Source organism: Mesoplodon densirostris, chromosome 4 (genome assembly GCF_025265405.1).
Source record: "Mesoplodon densirostris isolate mMesDen1 chromosome 4, mMesDen1 primary haplotype, whole genome shotgun sequence".
In the NCBI taxonomy this organism is placed as follows: Eukaryota; Metazoa; Chordata; class Mammalia; order Artiodactyla; family Ziphiidae; genus Mesoplodon; species Mesoplodon densirostris.
The window spans coordinates 69602876-69626146 of NC_082664.1; the positions used below are offsets into that span (position 1 = coordinate 69602876).

At 35.5% G+C, this 23271-nt stretch overlaps 1 protein-coding gene across 3 annotated transcripts in view; it reads right to left on the reverse strand.

Moving 5' to 3' along the window:
- Positions 1-3596: 3596 nt before the first annotated feature.
- G2E3 (G2/M-phase specific E3 ubiquitin protein ligase) overlaps positions 3597-23271 on the reverse strand; it is a 67302-nt gene continuing 47627 nt past the window's right edge. For 2 of the 3 annotated variants that reach the window (XM_060096358.1, XM_060096359.1), the window contains 3 exons: positions 22370-22542; positions 5981-6171; positions 3597-5107 (listed from right to left, as the gene is read on the reverse strand). In XM_060096358.1, coding sequence (XP_059952341.1) covers positions 4851-5107; positions 5981-6171; positions 22370-22542 — 621 coding nt within the window. In that variant the 3' untranslated portion in view covers positions 3597-4850. The remainder of the gene's footprint in view (positions 5108-5980; positions 6172-22369; positions 22543-23271) is intronic. The other variant, XM_060096360.1, reaches the window with a different exon arrangement.

The following is a 23271-nucleotide window of genomic DNA, read 5'->3' on the forward strand; positions in this document are numbered from 1 at the left end:
TCCCGTTTGCTCCTTTTCTGGGAAACAGGCAGCTTCGGAGCATTGCTCTAATCAGGCAGATTTCTTGTCTGTTAGGCAAAATGGTCTAGCTGCATGGGGTTGTTTTGCCTACATGGACACAGAAGCCAGGAAGGCGCAAAATGGCAGTTTGTATTTTCCTTTTAGTAACTGCAAAATCACAAAACATTACTTTGGCAGGGGGTGTAAGTGGATAGTGCAGGTGTCTTAATGTACACTTAAAGCCATGTGACGACAAAATGTATCCAATATTAATGATTTCTAATTTAATCCATAGATTTTTTTTTACTGGATGTCAAAAATGGACACAAATCATTTCCCATATGGTCAACAGAGTTCACTTAGGATATTGCATTAGTTATTGAATATGTTCATTCTGAAGCTTCACCAAATTCTGAAATGAAATTAGAGACCCTGTGTCTCAAAAACTGGTTTGAAAACTTAACTTTTCGAATTTATGAGAAATTAAGTTACCCCAACAATTACATAAAGAGCAAAATTTTTACCAAAACACAAAAGTTTATTTTTATGAAACTTAAGACAGGTGATCTCATTCTTAATGCCATTAGGGAACACCCTAGAACTGGACCTACATTCTTTTTTTTCCTTGTGTAAATTTTTTTCACCTTTTTTGAGGGTACAATTGATAAATTTGGAAACATATCATTGTGATATGATATATATGTATACATTGTGAAAGAATTCCCCCCACTTAGTTATTTACCACATCTATCATCTCACACACACACACACACACACACACACACACACACACACATATATATATATATATATTTTAAAAATTTTTTGGTGAAAACTTTTGAGTTTTACTCTCTTAGCATATTTCAGTTATACAGTACAGTTAACTACAGTCACGTTATATATTAGATCCTCAGACCATACTCATCTTATAGCTGATTTTTTACTGCTTCCTATATGTGGAATAAAAAAAAGAAAAGTGGAATCACCAATGAACTAGGTGTGTTGCAATTAAACAGAAATGACAGCTCCTGCCCTATGGGAAAGTTCTACTTAATTTTTTGTCTTCATGGAATATAAAATAAACAGGCTTTACCACTGTCAACATCTGAGAGCCCAATCTTGTTCATTTGTTTACTTCTACTTTCAAATGCAAATCTATCTAACCATTTCAGAGCTCCAGCATAGACCTCGCAAAATATATGACTCATATGACATAGAACACTAAGGCATGTTTAACATTTGTGTACAGTATATACATTTGAAATGATATAAACTGTCCTGACCAAGGAGTGCACATAGTGTGGGCAAACAAATGTATAGGAAATATATGTCCCACAGAACAGTGGCAGTAAACAAACAGCCCCTGTAATGCTAAGACTGAGTAAGGTATTTGTAATGTGTTATTAGAATAAGGAAAGAATTAAACTATGGCTGTTAGAGTGTTAGTTAACCTAACTTTTTTAGCTGTTTAACTGACTCTACCTATCCAGATTTTTGGCTAAAATAATATAATTATTCTGGCAAACTATTATTTTACATTAGGGAATAGATAGTTTTAACAGAGAATACCTCAGAACAGCTCATCCAAGAGAGGTTCCTACGTGTCAGCCGATAAATGCTTGCAGGATCTCTCAAATGGGGAAAGGATCTATTATCTACACAGTATTGTCAGAATCTTAACCTTGTTAAATCCTAACAAGTTACTTGATTTAGTTTATATAAGCACTTCACATTTAGTAGCAGAAACACATTTAGAAAACTTCATTATAAGTGTCATGTATTTTTGTTGTATCTGAAGTCTTTTAAAAAAAAGGGAAACTAGGCTGACATAAACTATCACCTAACATAATACCTGGCATACAGTAGATATTGGAATATGTTTGGCAATTTGAAAAGATAACAGTCAAAATGAGAACTTGAAAATAGGATTTCTTCAAAGCAATCCAAATTTTCCTAAACTATACGTAATACACATTCAAGTAATCCATCAATGTGTTTTTATGCTTTACATTGCATCACTTGGAGCATAAACCTAGTTTAATAGCTTATTGTAAAATTAGCAACAAAGCTGTGATAAGCACTATATATAAGAATTACACATTTATAAATAGAATCTTGTTCTAATCATTTTCTTATAATGGTTGAATGTAAAAGGCAAAGTCACCGAGAAAACTTACCTATTATATTACACTCTCCCTTACTGCACATTTAGCATTGAGTACAAAAGTTCCAAGAGCTTCCATATAATTAGGGGAAAAAATTAAAAGAAGTTTGGAATAAAGCAGAAGCCCAAGTAAATTTTCAAGTTAGTAATCAAATGAAAGCTTTTTACTTGACCCAAACAATGACTAATTTATAATATGGAAATTAAATATTACAAAGTATAAAGTCATGAGCTAGTTTCTGATATTTTAAAGAATCTTTACCTTAAATACTAAAATAGTAAAATGACTAAGTACAAGAATAGTAGAGAATTGTATAAATGCCTTCAGATGAAGTTCTCACACCAAAAAATTTAAAATTGTTTAAAAAAAATGAATATAAAACTAACCTAAGACCATTAACAGTAGATGAATACAAGGCGAATTTATGCTTTTTCTTGATAATGAGAGTAACAGAAAACAAGCTTGAAATATATGGCATTTAGATGATTGAAATATTTAAGAAATACATATACACATTTATAAAGGTTTATAGCATAATTCCTTTTTAAAATCAATGTCAGTAGGAACTATGCATTGGCTATAACAATGAACAGAAAAAGAACAAACATAATACCAACAATTTGACATAGTAACAATGCAGAAGATAACCTACAGGTTTCTCTGACATATCTTGACTGTAAAGGTTAATCTAAAAATGATACTGATGGAATATCCTTAAAGCCAGAAAATATTTTGCAATATGAAAATTTATACTTCACTTTAAAACATGAATATACTGTTATTTACATCACTTTATCCCTAAGGCCCTGTCTACACATAAAAGAAGAATTGAAACACTGTTTTTAATTGTAGCCAACCCAAGCACACTGCCTCCCCACCAGCCCTCCCCACGCAAAAAGCATGTGAGCTTTAACAGCTTTAATTACCACTGTAATTAAATGAATTCAAACTACAAATAACCAGAAAATAGCTTTAATTAGGTTTTCTGGTTTGTATTGGCTTAATGGCTTTTAAAATTTTATAAAAACTAGGTAGGTTAAGAAATAAAGTATCCAGTTTGTCAACACATTTGGAATAAAAGCTGTATGGTGAGGTTAAACCTCTTTTTTGATAATTGATGCTTTAATTATGTTTGATAATGTAACAGAATTCAACACAAGACAAAGAAATGCCTTGTTTAATGTTTTAAAACCTTCAAGTTAAAGTTAAACTTTAATTTGCTGGGTCTGTTACAAAATGTAACAAAATTATACTAGGATTATGTTTTAGTTTTCCTTTGGTATTAATAAGAGATTTATTACCAGTATCAAACCAATCCTGTCATTTGTCTTTTAAAATATCAATAATTTAAGGATGCTTCTTGGAGAGGATGAGAATACGATGGCTGATACCTGCTATATGTAGCAAGAAAAATATGCTTAAAACCAAGCATTTTACCTCTCATACGATTTATTCTGGTGAAAAACCCATTTATATTTGATAACAGATTAGGGACATTAGACTTTTCCAGTTTCTTCTTTTGCAAGAGTACAAATATGGTGACACAACTATGGGATTAGGTATCTTCAAATTGTTATTACATAATCTCTTGTTACTTCTAGGTATTCTTTGACTTTTAGTAGCATTAATAAAGTTAAAAAAGAAAGGAAATGGAAGAGTTTATAGAAGGATAACAGTTAATTCTGCATGGCTGAGATTAGAGTGGGTTTTTCATTCTATTTGTGATTCTTTCTTATACATTTCTACATTGTTTATATAACAGGTATCTTTCAAAAGCAAAGAAGATAACTATATAATGCAATGGTGCCAGCTTACCTTTCATACAACCATCTTGATAATAAATAACTGTCAAATAGCCAAACCTACCAAATGGCAATCCACAGAGATCATTCTATTCAGATAACCTAAAATGTGGATCAGACATAATGTGGTCTAATACCACACATGGGATACAGGAAAAAAAAAAAAATCCCATGATTACAGCCAAAGGCTTGAAAGAAGACACTTACTTAGGGATTTTCAACTGTATTTTAATCCACCTCAGAAGTGTTTTAAGACTATGGAATGTCCATAGATTCTAGAATATTTGTGCAATTCTGCTCTTTAATATAATACTTCCCTTTAGGCATAATCTAATTGCAGTGTGGATCTATTTTAACATAACTTAATAATCTAAAAACATTTTTAACTAATTTAGTGCCATCCTAGAAAAGGATACATATAACACATACCCCAAAATATGACTTTGATTTATATAACAAGATTTATCATTTACCTTTCCTATTTAACGCTTTAAAATAAAATAAGTAATAATTTGAAAACTGCATAAAACTAGAAAAATCACTGTGGCATCCTATAGCTAATCCCAATTTACAAAAACAGTGAGTACAAATTTTCTTCTTATATATAGCATGCTACTATACTGGAAGAAAGTCTGTACAGCCATTCTAAAAGTATTTATATTGAGGTTTATGAAGCATGTATATTAAGAAAATAGAAAAGTATCAACTTTGACTGGTACACCTTAACAAAAAAACTTTTTAGCTTAAGTGGCCAAAATATTCCTTTATGTTCATATCATATATTTTATTGGGCCAAGTTTGCTCAAAAGTGATGATGGACAGATTTCTGAAACAAAAAGTATCAAGAGCAGCTTTTAAAGAAGCATCTCTTTGTTCAAAACAGTTAATGTCCAATGAAGTGAGAATTTTCTTCCTTTTCTAATCTTAGAGTGTTTTTTATGGCAAAGTCCATATTTTCTTGAAATTCTTTATATGTACTGGTGATAGGAAGAGCTAAGCAGTTATTACACTTGTTTCCAACAGGAAAATCCATATGAAGGCACTCAATTGATGGAGTGGGTTTAAATCCAGCAGGTGGAATGGAACTGCAACCAGTAGCAAAAATAAGAATGTCTTCCATTGTTACTGTAGATGTACCATCTGAAAAGAATACCAAAAAAAGGAAAAAAAAGAAAAAAAATCCATGTTATATATTGCTACCATCACAGACTCTTCCCCAACTAGACTAGACATGTTGAAAAGCAGACACCCACATTAACAGAGATGCATAAGAGGAAAACTAAATCACTAAGTGTAGTAATAGGAAAATGGTATATTGAATACATGTTTATTTGCATTTCAAAGTAGGTCTCATACAATCATTTGGTTGACCTACTCACTGTATATTTAAATGTCTTCCTTAATATAAAATTATCATACAGTCCAAGAGGTTCAGTAGGTTTTGAAACTCCATCTTTCAGGGATATGATCCTACAAACAATTTTAAACCACTTCTAGACCATTGCTATTTGATAAACTATTTCAACAAAGGAAAAACTAAGATGGTATAAAACATCCAAACAACCTAGCTAAAAATTTTCAACTAAAAGTTAAATTGTTTTACACCATGTTAAACAGAATGAATTTACATTGCTAAGGCTCAATGATAAATATCATTACCATGCTCTGACCAATGGATGAAGAATAATTCAATTTAACTTAAAATTTAAAAAGGTGAAGTAAATGACTAGCTTTTAGACTATCCTGTGCTGTGGCAATCACCCATATATTTAAAGTTTTCTAGGAAGAATACCTCTCACTTCAAATTACCTAGAAGAAAACAACCAAAAAATATAACTTTACTATGTAACCTTTCCTATCACTTTCAACTCAGTCATATAAACTTGTTTTGAAACAAGTTTTGTAAATAAGTAGTTAGATTAAAGTCTTACAATAAAAAGCAAAACTCAAAGAAATAAATATCCCAAAACAAAATTTCTACGACAGTTAAATAAAAATAAAACATCTACATACCCTCAACAGCCTGCAAGTAACTGTTCCAAAACCCCAAAGCCTGTACGTCAGATAATGTGTGTACTGCAAAAAGATCACTAAGAATTTTTGTGGAAAGATTCTCAGGTTTATGACAGAAGATGTTACAAAATGCTTCTGGATAAGTCTGAATTTTCTCCAAAACACCAAGAGTTTTCAGACCCTGTTTAAAACTTAAGAGAAGAAAAATAATGAGCCAACATTCATACACATGTGTTTGGAATGAACATTTCTAGCTAATTTACTATCACATATATGTGTGAAAAAGAGAGAAAAAAAAAGATGTGGGAAAAAAAGGTGAGGAAAAACACAGAAAAATATGGATACACTTTATGTGATATGATATTTTCAAATCAATAACAAGCAAATGTATTAATATAAAATGAATATTTTCCATGCCTACATTGTTTGGCTTTATGGAATAGTTTTAAAATTAAGCTAACAATTTTTTATTAAGAGGAAAAAAGTAGATATCTAAAATTTTACACTTCAAAGCTAGTTAGTATACAATGAAAGACTGCAAAGAAAAAGAATCATAAACTTGAGCCACATAAAAATTTAAAACTTATGTATTGCTAAAAGAAATTAACAAAGACAAAACAAAGTGGGAAAATATTGATACATGATAGAACACTAATTTCTCTAATATAACAAAAATACAAATCATTTTCTAAAAGAACTCAATAGGAAATACAATATATGAATGCATTATTAAGAAAATACAAGTAACAAATGAATTTTTAAAAATGCACATTCTCACTAATAAGCAAAGAATGAAGATGATACCATTTTTGCCTACCAGACTGACTAACCCTAACTGTGGCTCTGGATTCCTTATCCACCTCCTCAGGTACCCTACTACACTGACTCATCTTCCCTTCTATTAGTTCTTCCTCAAGAGCACAAAAATATGCTTATCTTTCCCATTTTTGAATAAGGGAAAAAATTCACTCAATCCCATCTGCTTTCCTTTGAGACAACGTATGTGAAAGACTTACCTACATTTACTGTCTCCTTTTCTTAATTTCCTATTCACTTTCCCTCCACTCCTTTCTACATCTCAGGAATAACTGCCTTAAGTGCATGAATGATGTATGGGATCAGTCTCCTGGTTTCCCCTTATATCTCTGGCCAGACCTTCTGAGTCTCTTACAAAGATTCTTCTTTCTTTGCTTTGCCTTAAATGTTACTGTTTGTCCCTCATGGATCTGTAACAAGGCAAATTTCTCTTTTTTCTTACCATATCCCATGGCTTTATTTAGCAGGTTTATGTTCATTAGCTATAAAATCTATTATTTCCAGCCCAGAATATATACCCAACAGACTGCTGGGTACCACATATTCCAAGCACCCAAATCTATTAAGTCCAAAAGAAAGCTAAGTGACAACAACTACCTCCATTATTCATCCTATTAATGTAGCTAAATCTGAAAGTCATTCTTAACTCTTCTCTCTGCCACTCCTAATTACAAATCCTATGAAATTTTTTTTTTTTTTTTTTTTTTGCGGTGCACGGGCCTCTCACTGTTGTGGCCTCTCCCGTTGCGGAGCACAGGCGCCGGACGCGCAGGCTCAGCGGCCATGACTCACGGGCCTAGCGCTCTGCAGCATGTGGGATCTTCCCGGACCGGGGCACGAACCCGTGTCCCCTGCATCTGCAGGCGGACTCTCAACCACTGTGCCACCAGGGAGGCCTGAATTTCCTTTTTTGAAATCCCTTTTATCTGCTCATTTCTCCATATACCAGTGGAACTGTTGTACCAGGTGTGTAAGCTTCCAAGTTGATTTTCCATGTAAACCCCCGTACTGTCATTCATCCTTAGGTATGTTGGATGGAGGCCCCCAAAAGATATGTCCACATCCTATTCCCTGGAACATGTGAATGTGATCTTAGTTGGAAAAAGGGTCCAGGCAGATGTAATTAAGTTAACGATCTTGAAATCATTCTACCTAGGTTATCTGGGCTCACCCTAAGTCCAATGACAACTGTCTTTATAAAAGATACACAGAGAGGAAAAGGCCATGTCATATAGATTCAGAGATTAGAGTTATGCAACCACAAGCCACCAGAAGCTAAAAGAAGCAAAGAATGGATTCTCTTCCTAAATTCCCAGAAAGAATGAAGCCCTGCTAACACTGAGACTTTGGACTTCTAGCCTCCAAAACTATGGGAGAATAAATTTCTTTTGTTTTAAGCTACTCAGTTTGTGATAATTTTTTACAACTGACATAGGAAACTAATAATACACACTCTGCACATGAAATAAAGTCCAAACTCCTTAACATGGCTTTTAAGGTCCTCCACAATACAATTGCTGCCTTTCTTGCTTGCTTTTAACTTTCACCTTACAACTATCTTTGAAGCAAATTTCAGCCAAACTTAAGTTCTCCTTTATAATTTTACTTTTAATTAAAATGAAATATTTCAAGCTTATATAAAAATCCAGAGTACTTCCGGGGAAGATGGCAGAAGAGTAAGACGCGGAGATCACCTTCCTCCCCACAGATACACCAGAAATACATCTACACGTGGAACAACTCCTACAGAACACCTACTGAACGCCGGCAGACCTCAGACCTCCCAAAAGGCAAGAAACTCCCCAAGTACCTGGGTAGGGCAAAAGAAAAAATAAAGAGACAAAAGGATAGGGACGGGACCTGCACCAGTGGGAGGGAGCCATGAAGGAGGAAAGGTTTCCACACACTAGGAGCCCCTTCGCGGGCGGAGACGGCGAGTGGCAGAGGGGGAAAGCTTCAGAGCCGTGGAGGAGAGCACAGCAAATGGGGTGCGGAGGGCAAAGCGGAGAGATTCCCGCACAGAGGATCGTTACCGATCGGCACTCACCAGCCCGAGAGGCTTGGCAGGGCTGGGAGCTGAGGCTCGGGCTTCGGTCAGATCCCAGGGAGAGGACTGGGGTTGGCGGTGTGAACACAGCCTGCAGGGGGTTAGTGTGCCATGGCTAGCTGGGAGGGAGTCCGGACCTACCGAAGAGGCAAGAGACTTTTTCTTCCCTCTTTGTTTCCTGGTGCGCAAGAAGAGGGGATTAAGACTGCTGCTTAAAGGAGCTCCAGAGACGGGCGTGAGCCGCGGCTAAAAGCGCAGACCCCAGAGACAGGCGTGAGATGCTGGGGCTGCTGCTGCCGCCGCCATGAGGCCTGTGTGCGAGCGCAGGTCACTGTCCATGCCCCGCTTCCAGGGAGCCTGTGCAGCCCGCCACTGCCGGGGTCCCGGCATCCAGGGACAGCTTCCCCGGGAGAGCGCACGGCGCGCCTCGGGCTGGTGCAACGTCACGCTGGCCTCTGCTGCCGCAGGCTCGCCTGGCACTCCGTAACCCTCCCTCCTCCCGGCGTGAGTCAGCCAGAGTCCCCGAGGCAGCTACTCCTTTAACCCCGTCCTATCTGAGAGAAGAACAGACGCCCTCTGGGGACCTACACACAGAGGCGGGGCCAAATCCAAAGCTGAGACCCGGGAGCTGTGAGAACAAAGAAGAGAAAGGGAAATCTCTCCCAGGAGCCTCAGAAGCAGTGGATTAAAGCTCCACAATCAACTTGATGTACCCTGCATCTGTGGAATACCTGAATAGACACCGAATCATCCCAAATTGAGGAGGTGGACTTTGAGAGCAAGATTTATGATTTTTTCCCCTTTTCCTCTTTTTGTGAGTGTGTATGTGTATGCTTCTGTGTGAGATTTTGTCTGTACAGCTTTGCTTCCACCATTTGTCCTAGGGTTCTATCCGTCCGTTTTTTTAAAAATTTTTTTTCTTAATAATAATTTTTTATTTTAATAAATTTATTTTATTTTATCTTACTTTATTTTACTTTAATCTTCTTTCTTTCTTTCCTTCCTTCCCTCCTTTAGACAATGAATCATCCCAAATTGAGGAGGTGGTCTTTGAGAGCAAGATTTATGAGTTTTTCCCCTTTTCCTCTTTTTGTGAGTGTGTATGTGTATGCTTCTGTGTGGTATTTTGTCTGTATAGCTTTGCTTCCACCATTTGTCCCAGGGTTCTATCCGTCCGTTTTTGGGGGGTTATTTTTACAAATAATTATTTTTTATTTTAATAACTTTATTATATTTTATCATACTTTATTTTACTTTATCTTCCATTGTTCTTTTTTCTTCCTTCCCTCCTTTCTTTCTTTCTCTTTCTTTCTTTATACTTCTACTAATTCTTTCTTTCTAATCTTTCTCCTTTTTATTACGAGCCATGTGGATGAAAGGCTCTAGGTGCTTCACCCAGGAGTCAGTGCTGTGCCTCTGAGGTGGGAGAGCAAACTTCAGGACACTGGTCCACAAGAGACCTCCCAGCTCAACATAATATCAAACGGTGAAAATCTCCCAGAGATCTCCATCTCAACACCAGCACCCAGCTTCACTCAACAACCAGCAAGCTACAGTGTGGACACCCTGTGCCAAACAACTAGCAAGAGAGGAACACAACCCCACCCATTAGGAGAGAGGCTGCCTAAAATCTTAAGTCCACAGACACCCCAAAACACACCACCAGACATGGACCTGCCCACCAGAAGACAAGATCCAGCCTCATCCAACAGAACACAGGCACTAGTCCCCTCCACCAGGAAGCCTACACAACCCACTGAACCAACCTTAGCCACTGGGGACAGACACCAAAAACAACGGGAACTACGAACCTGCAGCCTGCAAAAAGAAGACCCAACACAGTAAGATAAGCAAAATGAGAAGACAGAAAAACACAAAGCAGATGAAGGAGGAAGATAAAAACCCACCAGACCTAACAAATGAAGAGGAAATACGCAGTCTACCTGAAAAAGAACTCAGAATAATGATAGTAAAGATGATCCAAAATCTTGGAAATAGAATAGACAAAATGCAAGAAACATTTAACAAGGACCTAGAATAACTAAAGATGAAAGAAGAAACAATGAGCAACACAATAAATGAAACTAAAAATACTCGAGATGGAACCAATAGCAGAATAACTGAGGCAGAAGAACGGATAAGTGACGTGGAAGCTGAAATAGTGGAAATAACTACTGCAGGCAGAATAAAGAAAAAACAATGAAAAGAACTGAGGACAGTCTCAGAGATCTCTGGGACAACATTAAATGCACCAACATTCGAATTATAGGGGTTCCAGAAGAAGAAGAGAAAAAGAAAGGGACTGAGAAAATATTTGAAGAGATTATAGTTGAAAACTTTCTTAATAATATTGGAATGGAAACAGTTAATCAAGTCCAGGAGGCACAGAGAGTCCCATACAGAATAAATCCAAGGAGAAATATGCCAAGACACTTATTAATCAAACTGTCAAAAATTAAATACAAAGAAAACATATTAAAAGCAGCAAGGGAAAAACAACAAATAACACACAAGGGAATCCCCATAAGGTTAACAGCTGATCTTTCAGCAGAAACTCTGCAAGCCAGAAGGGACAAGTAGGACATATTTAAAGTGATGAAGGAAAAAAACCTACAACCAAGATTACTCTACCCAGCAAGGATCTCATTCAGATTTGGGGAGAAATTAAAACCTTTACAGACAAGCAAAAGCTGAGAGAGTTCAGCACCACCAATCCAGCTTTACAACAAAAGCTAAAGGAACTTCTCTAGGCAAGAAACACAAGAGAAGGAAAAGACCTACAATAACAAACCAAAAACAATTAAAAAAATGGGAATAGGAACATACATATCAATAATTACCTTGAATGTAAATGGACTAAATGCTCCCACCAAAAGACACAGACTGGCTGAATGGATACAAAAACAAGAACCATATATATGCTGTCTACAGGGGACCCACTTCAGACCTAGACACACATACAGACTGAAAGTAAGGGGATAAAAAGATATTCCATGCAAATGGAAACCAAAAGAAAGCTGGAGTAGCAATTCTCATATCAGACAAAATAGACTTTAAAATAAAGACTATTAGAAGAGACAAAGAAGGACACTACATAATGATCAAGGGATTGATACAAGAAGATATAACAATTGTAAATATTTATGCACCCAACATAGGAGCACCTCAATACATAAGGAAAATATTAACAGCCATAAAAGGGGAAATCGACAGTAACACATTCATAGTAGGGGACTTTAACACCCCATTTTCACCAATGGACAGATCATCCAAAGTGAAAATGAATAAGGAAACACAAGCTTTAAATGATACATTAAACAAGATGGACTTAATTGATATTTATAGGACATGCCATCCAAAAAAAACAGAATACACATTTTTCTCAAGTGCTCATGGAACATTCTCCAGGATAGATCATATCTTGGGTCACAAATCAAGCCTTGGTAAATTTAAGAAAATTGAAATTGTATCAAGTATCTTTTGCAACCACAACGCTATGAGACTAAATATCAATTACAGGAAAAGATCTGTAAAAATTACAAACACATGGAAGTTAAACAATACACTACTTAATAACGAAGTGATCACAGAAGAAATAAAAAAGGAAATAAAAAATACCTAGAAGCAAATGACAATGGAGACATGACCACCCAAAACCTATGGGATGCAGCAAAAGCAGTTCTAAGAGGTAAGTTTATAGCAATACAAGCCCACATTAAGAAATAGGAAACATCTCAAATAAACAACCTGACCTTGCACCTAAAGCACTTAGAGAAAGAAGAACAAAAAAACCCAAAAGTTAGCAGAACGAAAGAAATCATAAAAATCAGGTCAGAAATAAATGAAAAAGAAATGAAGGAAATGATAGCAAAGATCAATAAAACTAGAAGCTGGTTCTTTGAGAAGATAAACAAAATTGATAAACCATTAGCCAGACACATCAAGAAAAAAAGGGAGAAGACTCAAATCAATAGAATTAGAAATGAAAAAGGAGAAGTAACAACTGACACTGCAGAAATACAAAAGATCATGAGAGATTACTAAAAGCAACTCTATGCCAATAAAATGGACAACCTGGAAGAAATGGACAGATTCTTAGAAATGCACAACCTGCCAAGACTGAATCAGGAAGAAATAGAAAATATGAACAGACCAATCACAAGCACTGAAATTGAAACTGTGATTAAAAATCTTCCAACAAACAAAAGCCCAGGACCAGATGGCTTCACAGGCAAATTCTATCAAACGTTTAGAGAAGAGATAACACCTATCCTTCTCAAACTCTTCCAAAATATAGCAGAGGGAGGAACACTCCCAAACTCATTCTACAAGGCCACCACCACCTTGATACCAAAACCAGACAAGGATGTCACAAAGAAAGAAAACTACAGGGCAATATCACTGATGAACATAGATGCAAAAATCCTCTACAAAATACTAGCAAACAGAATCCAACAGCACATTAAAAGGATCACACAGCATGATCAAGTGGGGTTTATCCCAGGAATGAAAGGATTCTTCAATATACGCAAATCAATCAACGTGATACACCATATTAACAAATTGAAGGAGAAAAACCATATGAACATCTCAATAGATGCAGAGAAAGCTTTCGACAAAATTCAACACCCATTTATGATAAAAACCCTGCAGGAAGTAGGCATAGAGGGAACTTGCCTCAACATAATAAAGGCCATATATGACAAATCCACAGCCAACATCATCCTCAATGGTGAAAAACTGAAACCATTTCCACTAAGATCAGTAACAAGACACGGTTGCCCACTCACACCACTCTTATTCAACATAGTTTTGGAAGTTTTAGCCAGAGCAATCAGAGAAGCAAAGGAAATAAAAGGAATCCAAATCGGAAAAGAAGAAGTAAAGCTGTCACTGTTTGCAGATGACATGATACTATACATAGAGAATCCTAAAGATGCTACCAGAAAACCACTAGAGCTAATCAATGAATTCGGTAAAGTAGCAGGATACAAAATTAATGCACAGAAAGCTCTGGCATTCCTATACACTAATGATGAAAAATCTGAAAGTGAAATCAAGAAAACACTCCCATTTACCATGGCAACAAAAAGAATAAAATATCTAGAAATAAACCTACCTAAGGAGACAAAAGACCTGTATGCAGAAAATTATAAGACATTGATGAAAGAAATTAAAGATGATACAAATAGATGGAGAGATATACCATGCTCCTGGATTGGAAGAATCAACATTGTGAAAATGACTCTACTCCCCTAAGCAATCTACAGATTCAATGCAATCCCTGTCAAACTACCACTGGCATTTTTCACAGAACTAGAACAAAAAATTTCACAATTTGTATGGAAACACAAAAGACCCCGAACAGCCAAAGCAATCTTGAGAACGAAAAACGGAGCTGGAGGAATCAGCCTCCCTGACTTCAGACTATACTACAAAGCTACAGTAATCAAGACAGTATGGTACTGGCACAAAAACAGACATATAGATCAATGGAACAGGATAGAAAGCACAGAGATAAACCCACGCACATATGGTCACCTTATCTTTGATAAAGGAGGCAGGAATGTACAGTGGAGAAAGGACAGCCTCTTCAATAAGTGGTGCTGGGAAAACTGGACAGAGACATGTAAATGTATGAGATTAGATCACTCCCTAACACCATACACAAAAATAAGCTCAAAATGGATTAAAGACCTAAATGCAAGGCCAGAAACTATCAACCTCTTAGAGGAAAACATAGCCAGAACACTGTATGACATAAATCACAGCAAGATCCTTTTTGACCCACCTCCTAGAGAAATGGAAATAAAAACAAAAATTAACAAATGGGACCTAATGAAACTTCAAAGCTTTTGCACAGCAAAGGAAACCATAAACATGACCAAAAGACAACCCTCAGAATGGGAGAAAATATTTGCAAATGAAGCAACTGACAAAGGATTAATCTACAAAATTTATAAGCAGCTCATGCAGCTCAATAACAAACAACCCAATCCAAAAATGGGCAGAAGACCTAAATAGACATTTCTCCAAAGAATATATACAGACTGCCAACAAACACATGCAAGAATGCTCAATATCATTAATCATTAGAGAAATGCAAATCAAAACTACAGTGAGATATCACCTCACACCAGTCAGAATGGCCATCATCAAAAAATCTAGAAACAGGGCTTCCCTGGTGGCGCAGTGGGTGAGAGTCCACCTGCCCATGCAGGGTACGTGGGTTCATGTCCCGGTCCGGGAGGATCCCACATGCCGCGGAGCGGCAGGACCCGTGAGCCATGGCCGCTGAGCCTGCGCGTCTGGAGCCTGTGCTCCGCAACAGGAGAGGCCACAACAGTGAGAGGCCCGCGTAACGCAAAAAAAAAAAAAAAAAAAGAAAGAAAACCTAGAAACAATAAATGCTGGAGAGGGTGTGTAGAAAAGGGAACACTCTTGCACCGCTGGTGGGAATGTGAATTGGTACAGCCACTATGGAGAACAGTATGGAGGTTCCTTAAAAAACTACAAATAGAACTACCATATGACCCAGAAATCCCACTACTGGGCATATACCCTGAGAAAACCATAATTCAAAAAGAGACATGTACCAAAATATTCATTGCAGCTCTATTTACAATAGCCCGGAGATGGAAACAACCTAAGTGTCCATCATCAGATGAATGGATAAAGAAGATGTGGCACATATATAGAATGGAATACTACTCAGCCATAAAAATAAATGAAATTGAGCTATTTGTAATGAGGTGGATAGACCTAGAGTCTGTCATACAGAGTGAAGTAAGTCAGAAAGAGAAAAACAAATACCGTATGCTAACACATATATATGGAATTTAAGAAAAAAAATGTCATGAAGAACCTAGGGGTAAAACAGGAATAAAGACACAGACCTACTTGAGAATGCACTTGAGGATATTCGGAGAGGGAAGGGTAAGCTGTGACAAAGCGAAAGAGAGGCATGGATACACTACCAAACGTAAGGTAGATGGCTAGTGAGAAGCAGCCGCATAGCACAGGGAGATCAGATTGGTGCTCTGTGACCGCCTGGAGGGGTGGGATAGGGAGGGTGGGAGGGAGGGAGACGCAAGAGGGAGGGGATATGGGAACATATGTATAACTGATTCACTTTGTTATAAAGCAGAAACTAACACAGCATTGTGAAGCAATTATACTCCAATAAAGTTGTAAAAAAAAAAGAAAAAAATTCCAGGAAATATCAGAAAACCACGACTGTAACTTGATTTTGAAAGACATTAACATTTTATGTTTGCTCAGATTATTTTTAAGAAAATATTCTATTCACTCAACTAAATCTGCCCATTCATCAGTTTCCCTTCTCTCCTTTTACAACAGAAACTATCTGAAACTGCTATTTACCTATTCTGAAATTTTTACTATAGCCTGCATTTTATTTTACTTTCACTATATATGTATCCCTAAAAAATAACTAGTATTGGTTTGCTTGTTTTGAAATTTTCCAATAATGGTACCATACTGTATACTTATTTTTCTCCAATTTGCTTTTTTGAGAGTAATTTTTTCTAATTGTTATATAGTAATAGTTATTACTACATTTAGGAAACTAGTTCTGTCACTTTATTTTGGGCAACTGTACTGAATTACAAAAAATTTTTTTATTCCTTCCTGCCGATTTTTGTATTTTTTAAAAAAGTTTCCAATTTACCTTCTATTTAAAAAGTTGTACTAATTCTTATTTTTTAAATGGTTACTCAAAATTTTAATCAGCATATTGGAAATCTAAAGTGAACCAGGTATTTACCCTTTTCCTGAACAATACAAAGACCTGAGAACACTTGCAACTCTGGTAGCTCTCTCTTCCTATGCTACTTAAACATTTTGTTCCACCTTGTATCATAAATCTCCAAAGTAAACATTAATTTTTTGTACAGTCAGTGTTTATTTACTCTAAAATTAACTAATTTCTTTCATTACCATTCCTTCTCACTTGCACACCTCCCTGTTAGTGTCCTTTACCTCTTGTAACCTTGCTACACTCTTTACAGAAGCAGTTCTAAGATTATTTTAGTTGGACAGTCATCTAGACTACCAATGATAATTTTAATTCTTCCAATCCTTAATAACATTCACTTATTCATTTAGTCTTGTTGCTCTACTAGGACCTCCAGCATATTGTAGACATGAAGGGGGTAATTATATGTATCCCAGGCTTGTCATGGTCTTAAGAGGAATGTCTATCACACTTCATTAAGGATAATGTTTGCTGAATCTTTACTAGATAATCTTTATAAGGATATTTCAAATTGTTAGCTTAAAATTATGTATAAATGTTTAAATGCAGCAATTGCTTTTTTCACATGTATAACTGTATGAAGATTGTTTGATTTCTCTCTTTTAATCTATTAGCGGAGTGCACTAAAGCAAGGTTTTTTTTTAATGTTCTACCTGCCTTGCTTCCTTTTATAAACAGTCCTCAGAATTGTTAGTAAATTTTGAGGCCATGTTGCTAGATACAAATATATTCAAGACTGCTGAATCCTAAAGAATTTGTTCTTTTTAACACTATTAGGGTCATTTAAGGACAAGGCTTTTTAAAAAGATTAGAATTTCTTTCTTTTTTTGCTTTAAAGTCATTTATTTGCAATGCAATTTAAGATCCTCTGTTTTTTTAATATGAATCTAAGCTATTCACATGTAATTTAATTACCTATATGTTTTCTACCTTATGTTTTCCTTGAACATGTGTTTTTCCTTGCTTGTTTTTATCCCTCTTTTTCTGTTCACTATATGATTAAATGTTTTCTTTATTTCTACCCCCACTCCCATCAAACTGGTTTGGAAGTTACACACTCTATTCCTGTTATTTTAGAATTTTCCCTTAAAATATATATACTTGGCTTAACAATCTTAAGGTAATTAATGCTTCCCCACTACTACCTCAAGAATACAAGTTCCTTAAAACAATAAATACAATGTCCATTCTCTTCTTACAGATGAACCTTTAGCTAGTATTTTAATTATTTTAACCATTTCTTACCAAAATTTAGTTGTCTTTTAAATGGCCAATGCTTCTTTTTATTTATTCATGTTTTTTCATTTCTTTGCTTACTCCTGGTGCTTGTATCTTACTTTTTCCTTCTAGGTTCAACTTCTTTCTTCCTTAAGTAGGTATTTTATTAATCTCTCCAGGAAAGAAGTAAACCTGTCTCAAAATGTCTTTATTTCCTCCTGTCTCTTGAATGATAACGTAACTAGCTCTGTGAAGTTACTATCTTGGCTGTCTGTTTTCAACGTCGATGTCACTGAAAAAAAGGCATCCGGTATAATTGATGTTCATTTTTACAATAATGTGTTTTTGCTCAGAACACAATTTCATCACAAAGTACACTACACTTCAGCATGTTAAGCCCTGTGAACCTGAAGAACTTCTCAAGCAGCATTTCCTATATTGCCCAGCCTCTGTCTCTTTTGTCAAATATATGTGTGGGTGCTCTTATTCTAACTTTCATGACATTTCTTGTTTCAGTCCTTTTCTCTCTTTTCTCTTTTTCTCTTCAATGGCCTAGCATTTAACAACCACCAAGTTTCATTTCCATTATCATTTTTGTTTCTGTTTCGTTTTCCTTGTTTTCCTGTTGGTTGCTTGAATATTTTTTTGGATTCCATTTTTATCTATAGTGTTTTGAGTGTATTTCTATGTGCAGATTTTTTAAAAAATGTAATAATTTACTGCTGCCAACATTTTATCAGTTCAAGTATAGAAACATTACTTCCCTTCATGTCCCTTTTGCCTTTTGCTGTTTATAATTTCCTAAGTATTTCTTTTATATACATTGTGAACCACATTAGAGAATGTTATAATTTTTGCCTCAGCCATCAAACATAATTTAGTAGACACAAGAGGAGACATGCTTTTATTCTTTTCATTATTCTTTCTTCCTTCCTGATGTTCCAAGATTCCACCTTTAATAATTTGCTTTCTATTTCAAAAAATTACCATAGGCATTCTTTTAGGGTAGATCTGCTGGTGACAAATTGTTTAGTTTTCCTTCAAATAAGAATGTCTAGACTTCTCTCTGCTGTGATCTTGCTGAGATCCCCAGCTGGTCTGCTTTCATCTCTCTACCTTTCAAAAGTCTTTTTAAGTTTGTTTTATAAACACTGTTCAGGGTTTTTAACTATACTTATCCGGAAGAATAGAAAGAGTGTCTATTCCACGTTATCCACAACTGGAAGTCTATGATCATTTTTCAACTTAGAAGCAGTATTTGATTCATTTCACATTTTATGTTTGGGTTTTTTTTTTTTCTTTTCAATCACTGTAATAACTTTTTATGTCTCAGTTTGTTCTGTTATTTAAATCCTTGATGTGCTATTCCCAATACTTGCTGTTTAGGATGGTTGTGTTTTGTCTTTTATTGGAACCTCCTCTTCTTTAGCAATGTAACTTTAGCATTCCCATCAGGCTCAGGCTGTAGAAATTTCCCTAAACACTGTTACGTATTTGCTTTTGCCTGGCACTCTATAAGTACTACGAATCCTAAGACCAATTACTTTGTTAATGTCTTTGGTTCAGATTGGGGTCCATTCAGAATGCCAAACCCAAGTTTGGGGCAAACGGAGGGTTCTAATTTCATATGACATTTAGGGTACCATGGCTTTTTTAAAAAAATAGATCTTTACTGGAGTATAATTACTTCACAATACTGTGTTTGTTTCTGTTGCACAACAAAGTGAATCAGCCATATGCATACACATGTCCCCATATCCCCTCCCTCTTGAGCCTCCCTCCCATCCTCCCTATCCCACCCCTCTAGGTCATCGCAAAGCACTGAGCCAATCTCCCTGTATTATGCTGCAGCTTCCCACCAGCCAATTATTTTACATTCAGTAGTGTATATATGTCGATGCTACTCTCACTTCCCTCCAACTTCACCCTCCTACCCCATGATGAACCTAGTTGCAGGGCAGGAATAAAGAGGTACTATGGCTTTTGATTTCCTTGTTATTTCTGACATCTACAGGACTCTTGAGCTCAGATATATTTAAAATATTGTTTTTTGCTATATGATTTATCTTTCACATAAGAGGAGGGATCAGTCTTCAGCTTCTTTTCTCTTGCCCTCTTCATCTTGATCTGCCTAACTCCTACTTATAAATCAGGGTTTAATTTAAACACCACTTATACAGATAGGGAAGCCTTTCCTGACAACTAGGCTACTCATACCTATAAACACACACACACACACACAAAATAAACAAACAGCAATGAAATATCTAACTTAGCAATGAGAAAAAATCCATCTGTAGACATGAATTCCTTGGGAAAAAATATTTTGTACATCTATGTCATTAAGAGATACATTTCAAATAATTTTTTAAATAACTGTATCAAAATTTATAGTATATTTAGATTATTCTGTGTATTAATCTTAATTATGAATGGTAATTCTAACTGTAAGAAAATTTTGCTATGTAAGAGTCTTATAGTCAGAGACACTTGGATACATTTTAAACAGTTATGTAACAGTGTTATTTTAATTACAGTATTAAAAATACATTGGAGGGCTTCCCTGGTGGCTCAGTGATTAAGAGTCCACCTGCTAATGCAGGAGACATGGGTTCGAGCCCTGGTCTGGGAAGATCCCACATTGCTGTGGAGTAGCTGGGCCTGGGTGCTACAACTGCTGAACCTGTGTTCTAGAGCCCATGAGCCACAACTGCTGAGCCCGTGCACTGCAACTGCTGAGGCCCACACGCCTAGAGCCCATGCTCCACAACAAGAGAAGCCACCGCAATGACAGGCCCGCACACTGCAATGAAGAGTAGCCCCTGCTTGCCACAGCTAGAGAAACCCCGTGTGCAGCAATGAGGACCCAATGCAGCCATAAATAAATAAATAAATAAATAAATAAATAAAATATATTGGAAATTATATCCTTTACAACTGTTTAAGCTTATGATGTCATATTAAATTTTAATTTGGAAGAGTGCTAAAGTTCTGTAGAGCTCTAAAAAAAGAATGAGTACCATATACTGTCAAGTAAAAAATGAGGAGGAAAAAGGGTGGACAGTATGTTACTATTTATCTAATAAAAGAAATGAATACACACACACACATATACTCATATATTTATCTGCTATCATTTAAAAAATATAATGGAAGGATAAACAGTAAAAGCCACTAAAATAATTACCTCATAGGGGATGGAAGGTAGATGTGATAAGGATGAAAGCTATCCTTATCTTAATATAATTTGTATGACAGAGCTGAGTCCTTTCAATGTACTTTCATTATAGATTTGACTTTGGAATCATGCAAACATTTTATATAATTTTAAAATAAAATCAAACTTTAATAAAAGTCAGTAAAAAGAAAAAATAAGATAAAAAATGAAAGTAAAATGTATACCCAGTTAGTAATATAACAAAAAAGAAAATAACTATGCCAAATGACTTTAAAACACAGTAATTTGACTGCATAGCCCTAGAACAAAAAGAAATAGAAAAACAAGTTTAACCTATTTTCAATAATGTTATGTTACTGATGATAATGTTGGCATTATTATTCTGTGACTATTATTTATGAAATGTGGAATAAATCAAGGAATTACTTCATACTCTAATTCACCAATGTCTTTGAGAACTGGGATTATGAACATGGGACAAAGAAAAAGTCAAAAATCTTGTAGTAGTGAATTTGAAGTATCAGTAGAAACCTATGATGTATTTTATCTTAAAAAAAACCAAACAAACCAACAAAAACCCCCTATATTTCTTCTTTTAGTCCACTGAAAAGGCCTAGAAACTATGACCAACGTGGCAAAAACAAGCATCCCTAGCATCCAGATTGTGGATTTGAAATACCATTTCCCATTCAAAGAAACAAAGCTCATTAGGCCAGAATGTACAAAAGGAGCATGAAACACCTTGTCATACCATATAGCAAGAAGGCTATCAAAGACCATTAAGGGTCAACATCAAAAGAACTCAAAAGAAACAACATAAAGAGGTTTGTACTGGTTAAAGATGAGACAATCTGAACTTCAGTAAGGAAAGCAACTATAACAGTTTTGAATACATTAAATACATACATTAATGATACTGAAATTTTAAAATCTGCTTGAAAATAAAACTGGAGTCAATAACAAGGGAAGGCTAGCTAAATGAGACTGGCCACCTGTTGGTTGATAACTGTTAGATCTGGGTGGTGATTACATGGTGTATCACTCTGCCTACTTTCATATATATTTTAAATTTCCCACTATTAAAAGAATAGCAGCGTGTGAGGACATAAAAATAATTTTTATTTAGAAAAATTAATTATAAATTGAGATAATGATTACTTTTCCTACCTAAACAGTATATATTTAAGCAATTCTGTGTAGAATGGTAAGAACAGTATTCATCCTTAAGAGGTTAGTTTTAAAGCATTAGTTTAAAATAGCATTTACATTTTATCAAATATATCTCACACTGTAAGACAATTAACCACTTTAAACATGTAACTTGAGAGAATCCTTAACATATGAACAACTTACCTTTCAAAAGGTGTTTGGACTCTCTTAATTACATGATAAACAAGTATGTCTTTTGCCAACATATATTTATCACTTAATGATGTTATAAGTCTTAGGCATCCAATAAGCTCTAGGTAGTTATAATATTCATTTATTAAAGAGTTTAAGTCAGCCACAGTTGCTGCAGTATTTATCTGTAATGAAGAAGAAAATACACCCAGTTTACTCACTTACTTGTGAAAGATAATTACATTTCAAATGACACATTACTTTATACTCAATTCTTGAGTATACCTGGGTGAAGTGAAAGTATACTAAGAATTATTTTCCTAGAATAAATGTCTGATAATCCAGTTTAATAAACACTGTATATTTCTGCCAAAACCTAGGTTTCAAGAAATCTAGACTATAATGCCACTTTAATATAGGAAATTACTTCCATAAAAGGCGGCAACTGACATAGAACAGTTACATAGCACCAGAGAGGCAAGAAAGAGGACCTGCAGAGATTTCATGAAAGGAAGAATAGCCGAGATTTTTTAAAAATGGATACACTCAAGGGTATTTGAGGGAACAGCATAAACAAAGATATACTTAACCATTTATATGCCAGACACTTTCACATAGGTTAGCTCTTGAACAAAGTTACAGAGGGAGAAAGATAAAATTAGGAGGCAAAGTCCATTTGAATGGAAAATCTCCTTGGTATTTCTTTGTTCCAAAAAACTCTTCTTCCAGGTATTTACATGATTCCCTCATTTATTTCAGATCTCTCCTGTGACCTCAGAAGTTTTTCCTGACTACCCTGTTCAAACTACCTTCACACTCTAATAGTTGGGTATATGTTCTCATCCTCCCAAACCCATCACCCTAAGTTTTAGCTGGGCATATAGCCAAACTTACCTTAAAGCTAGTGTGACCTT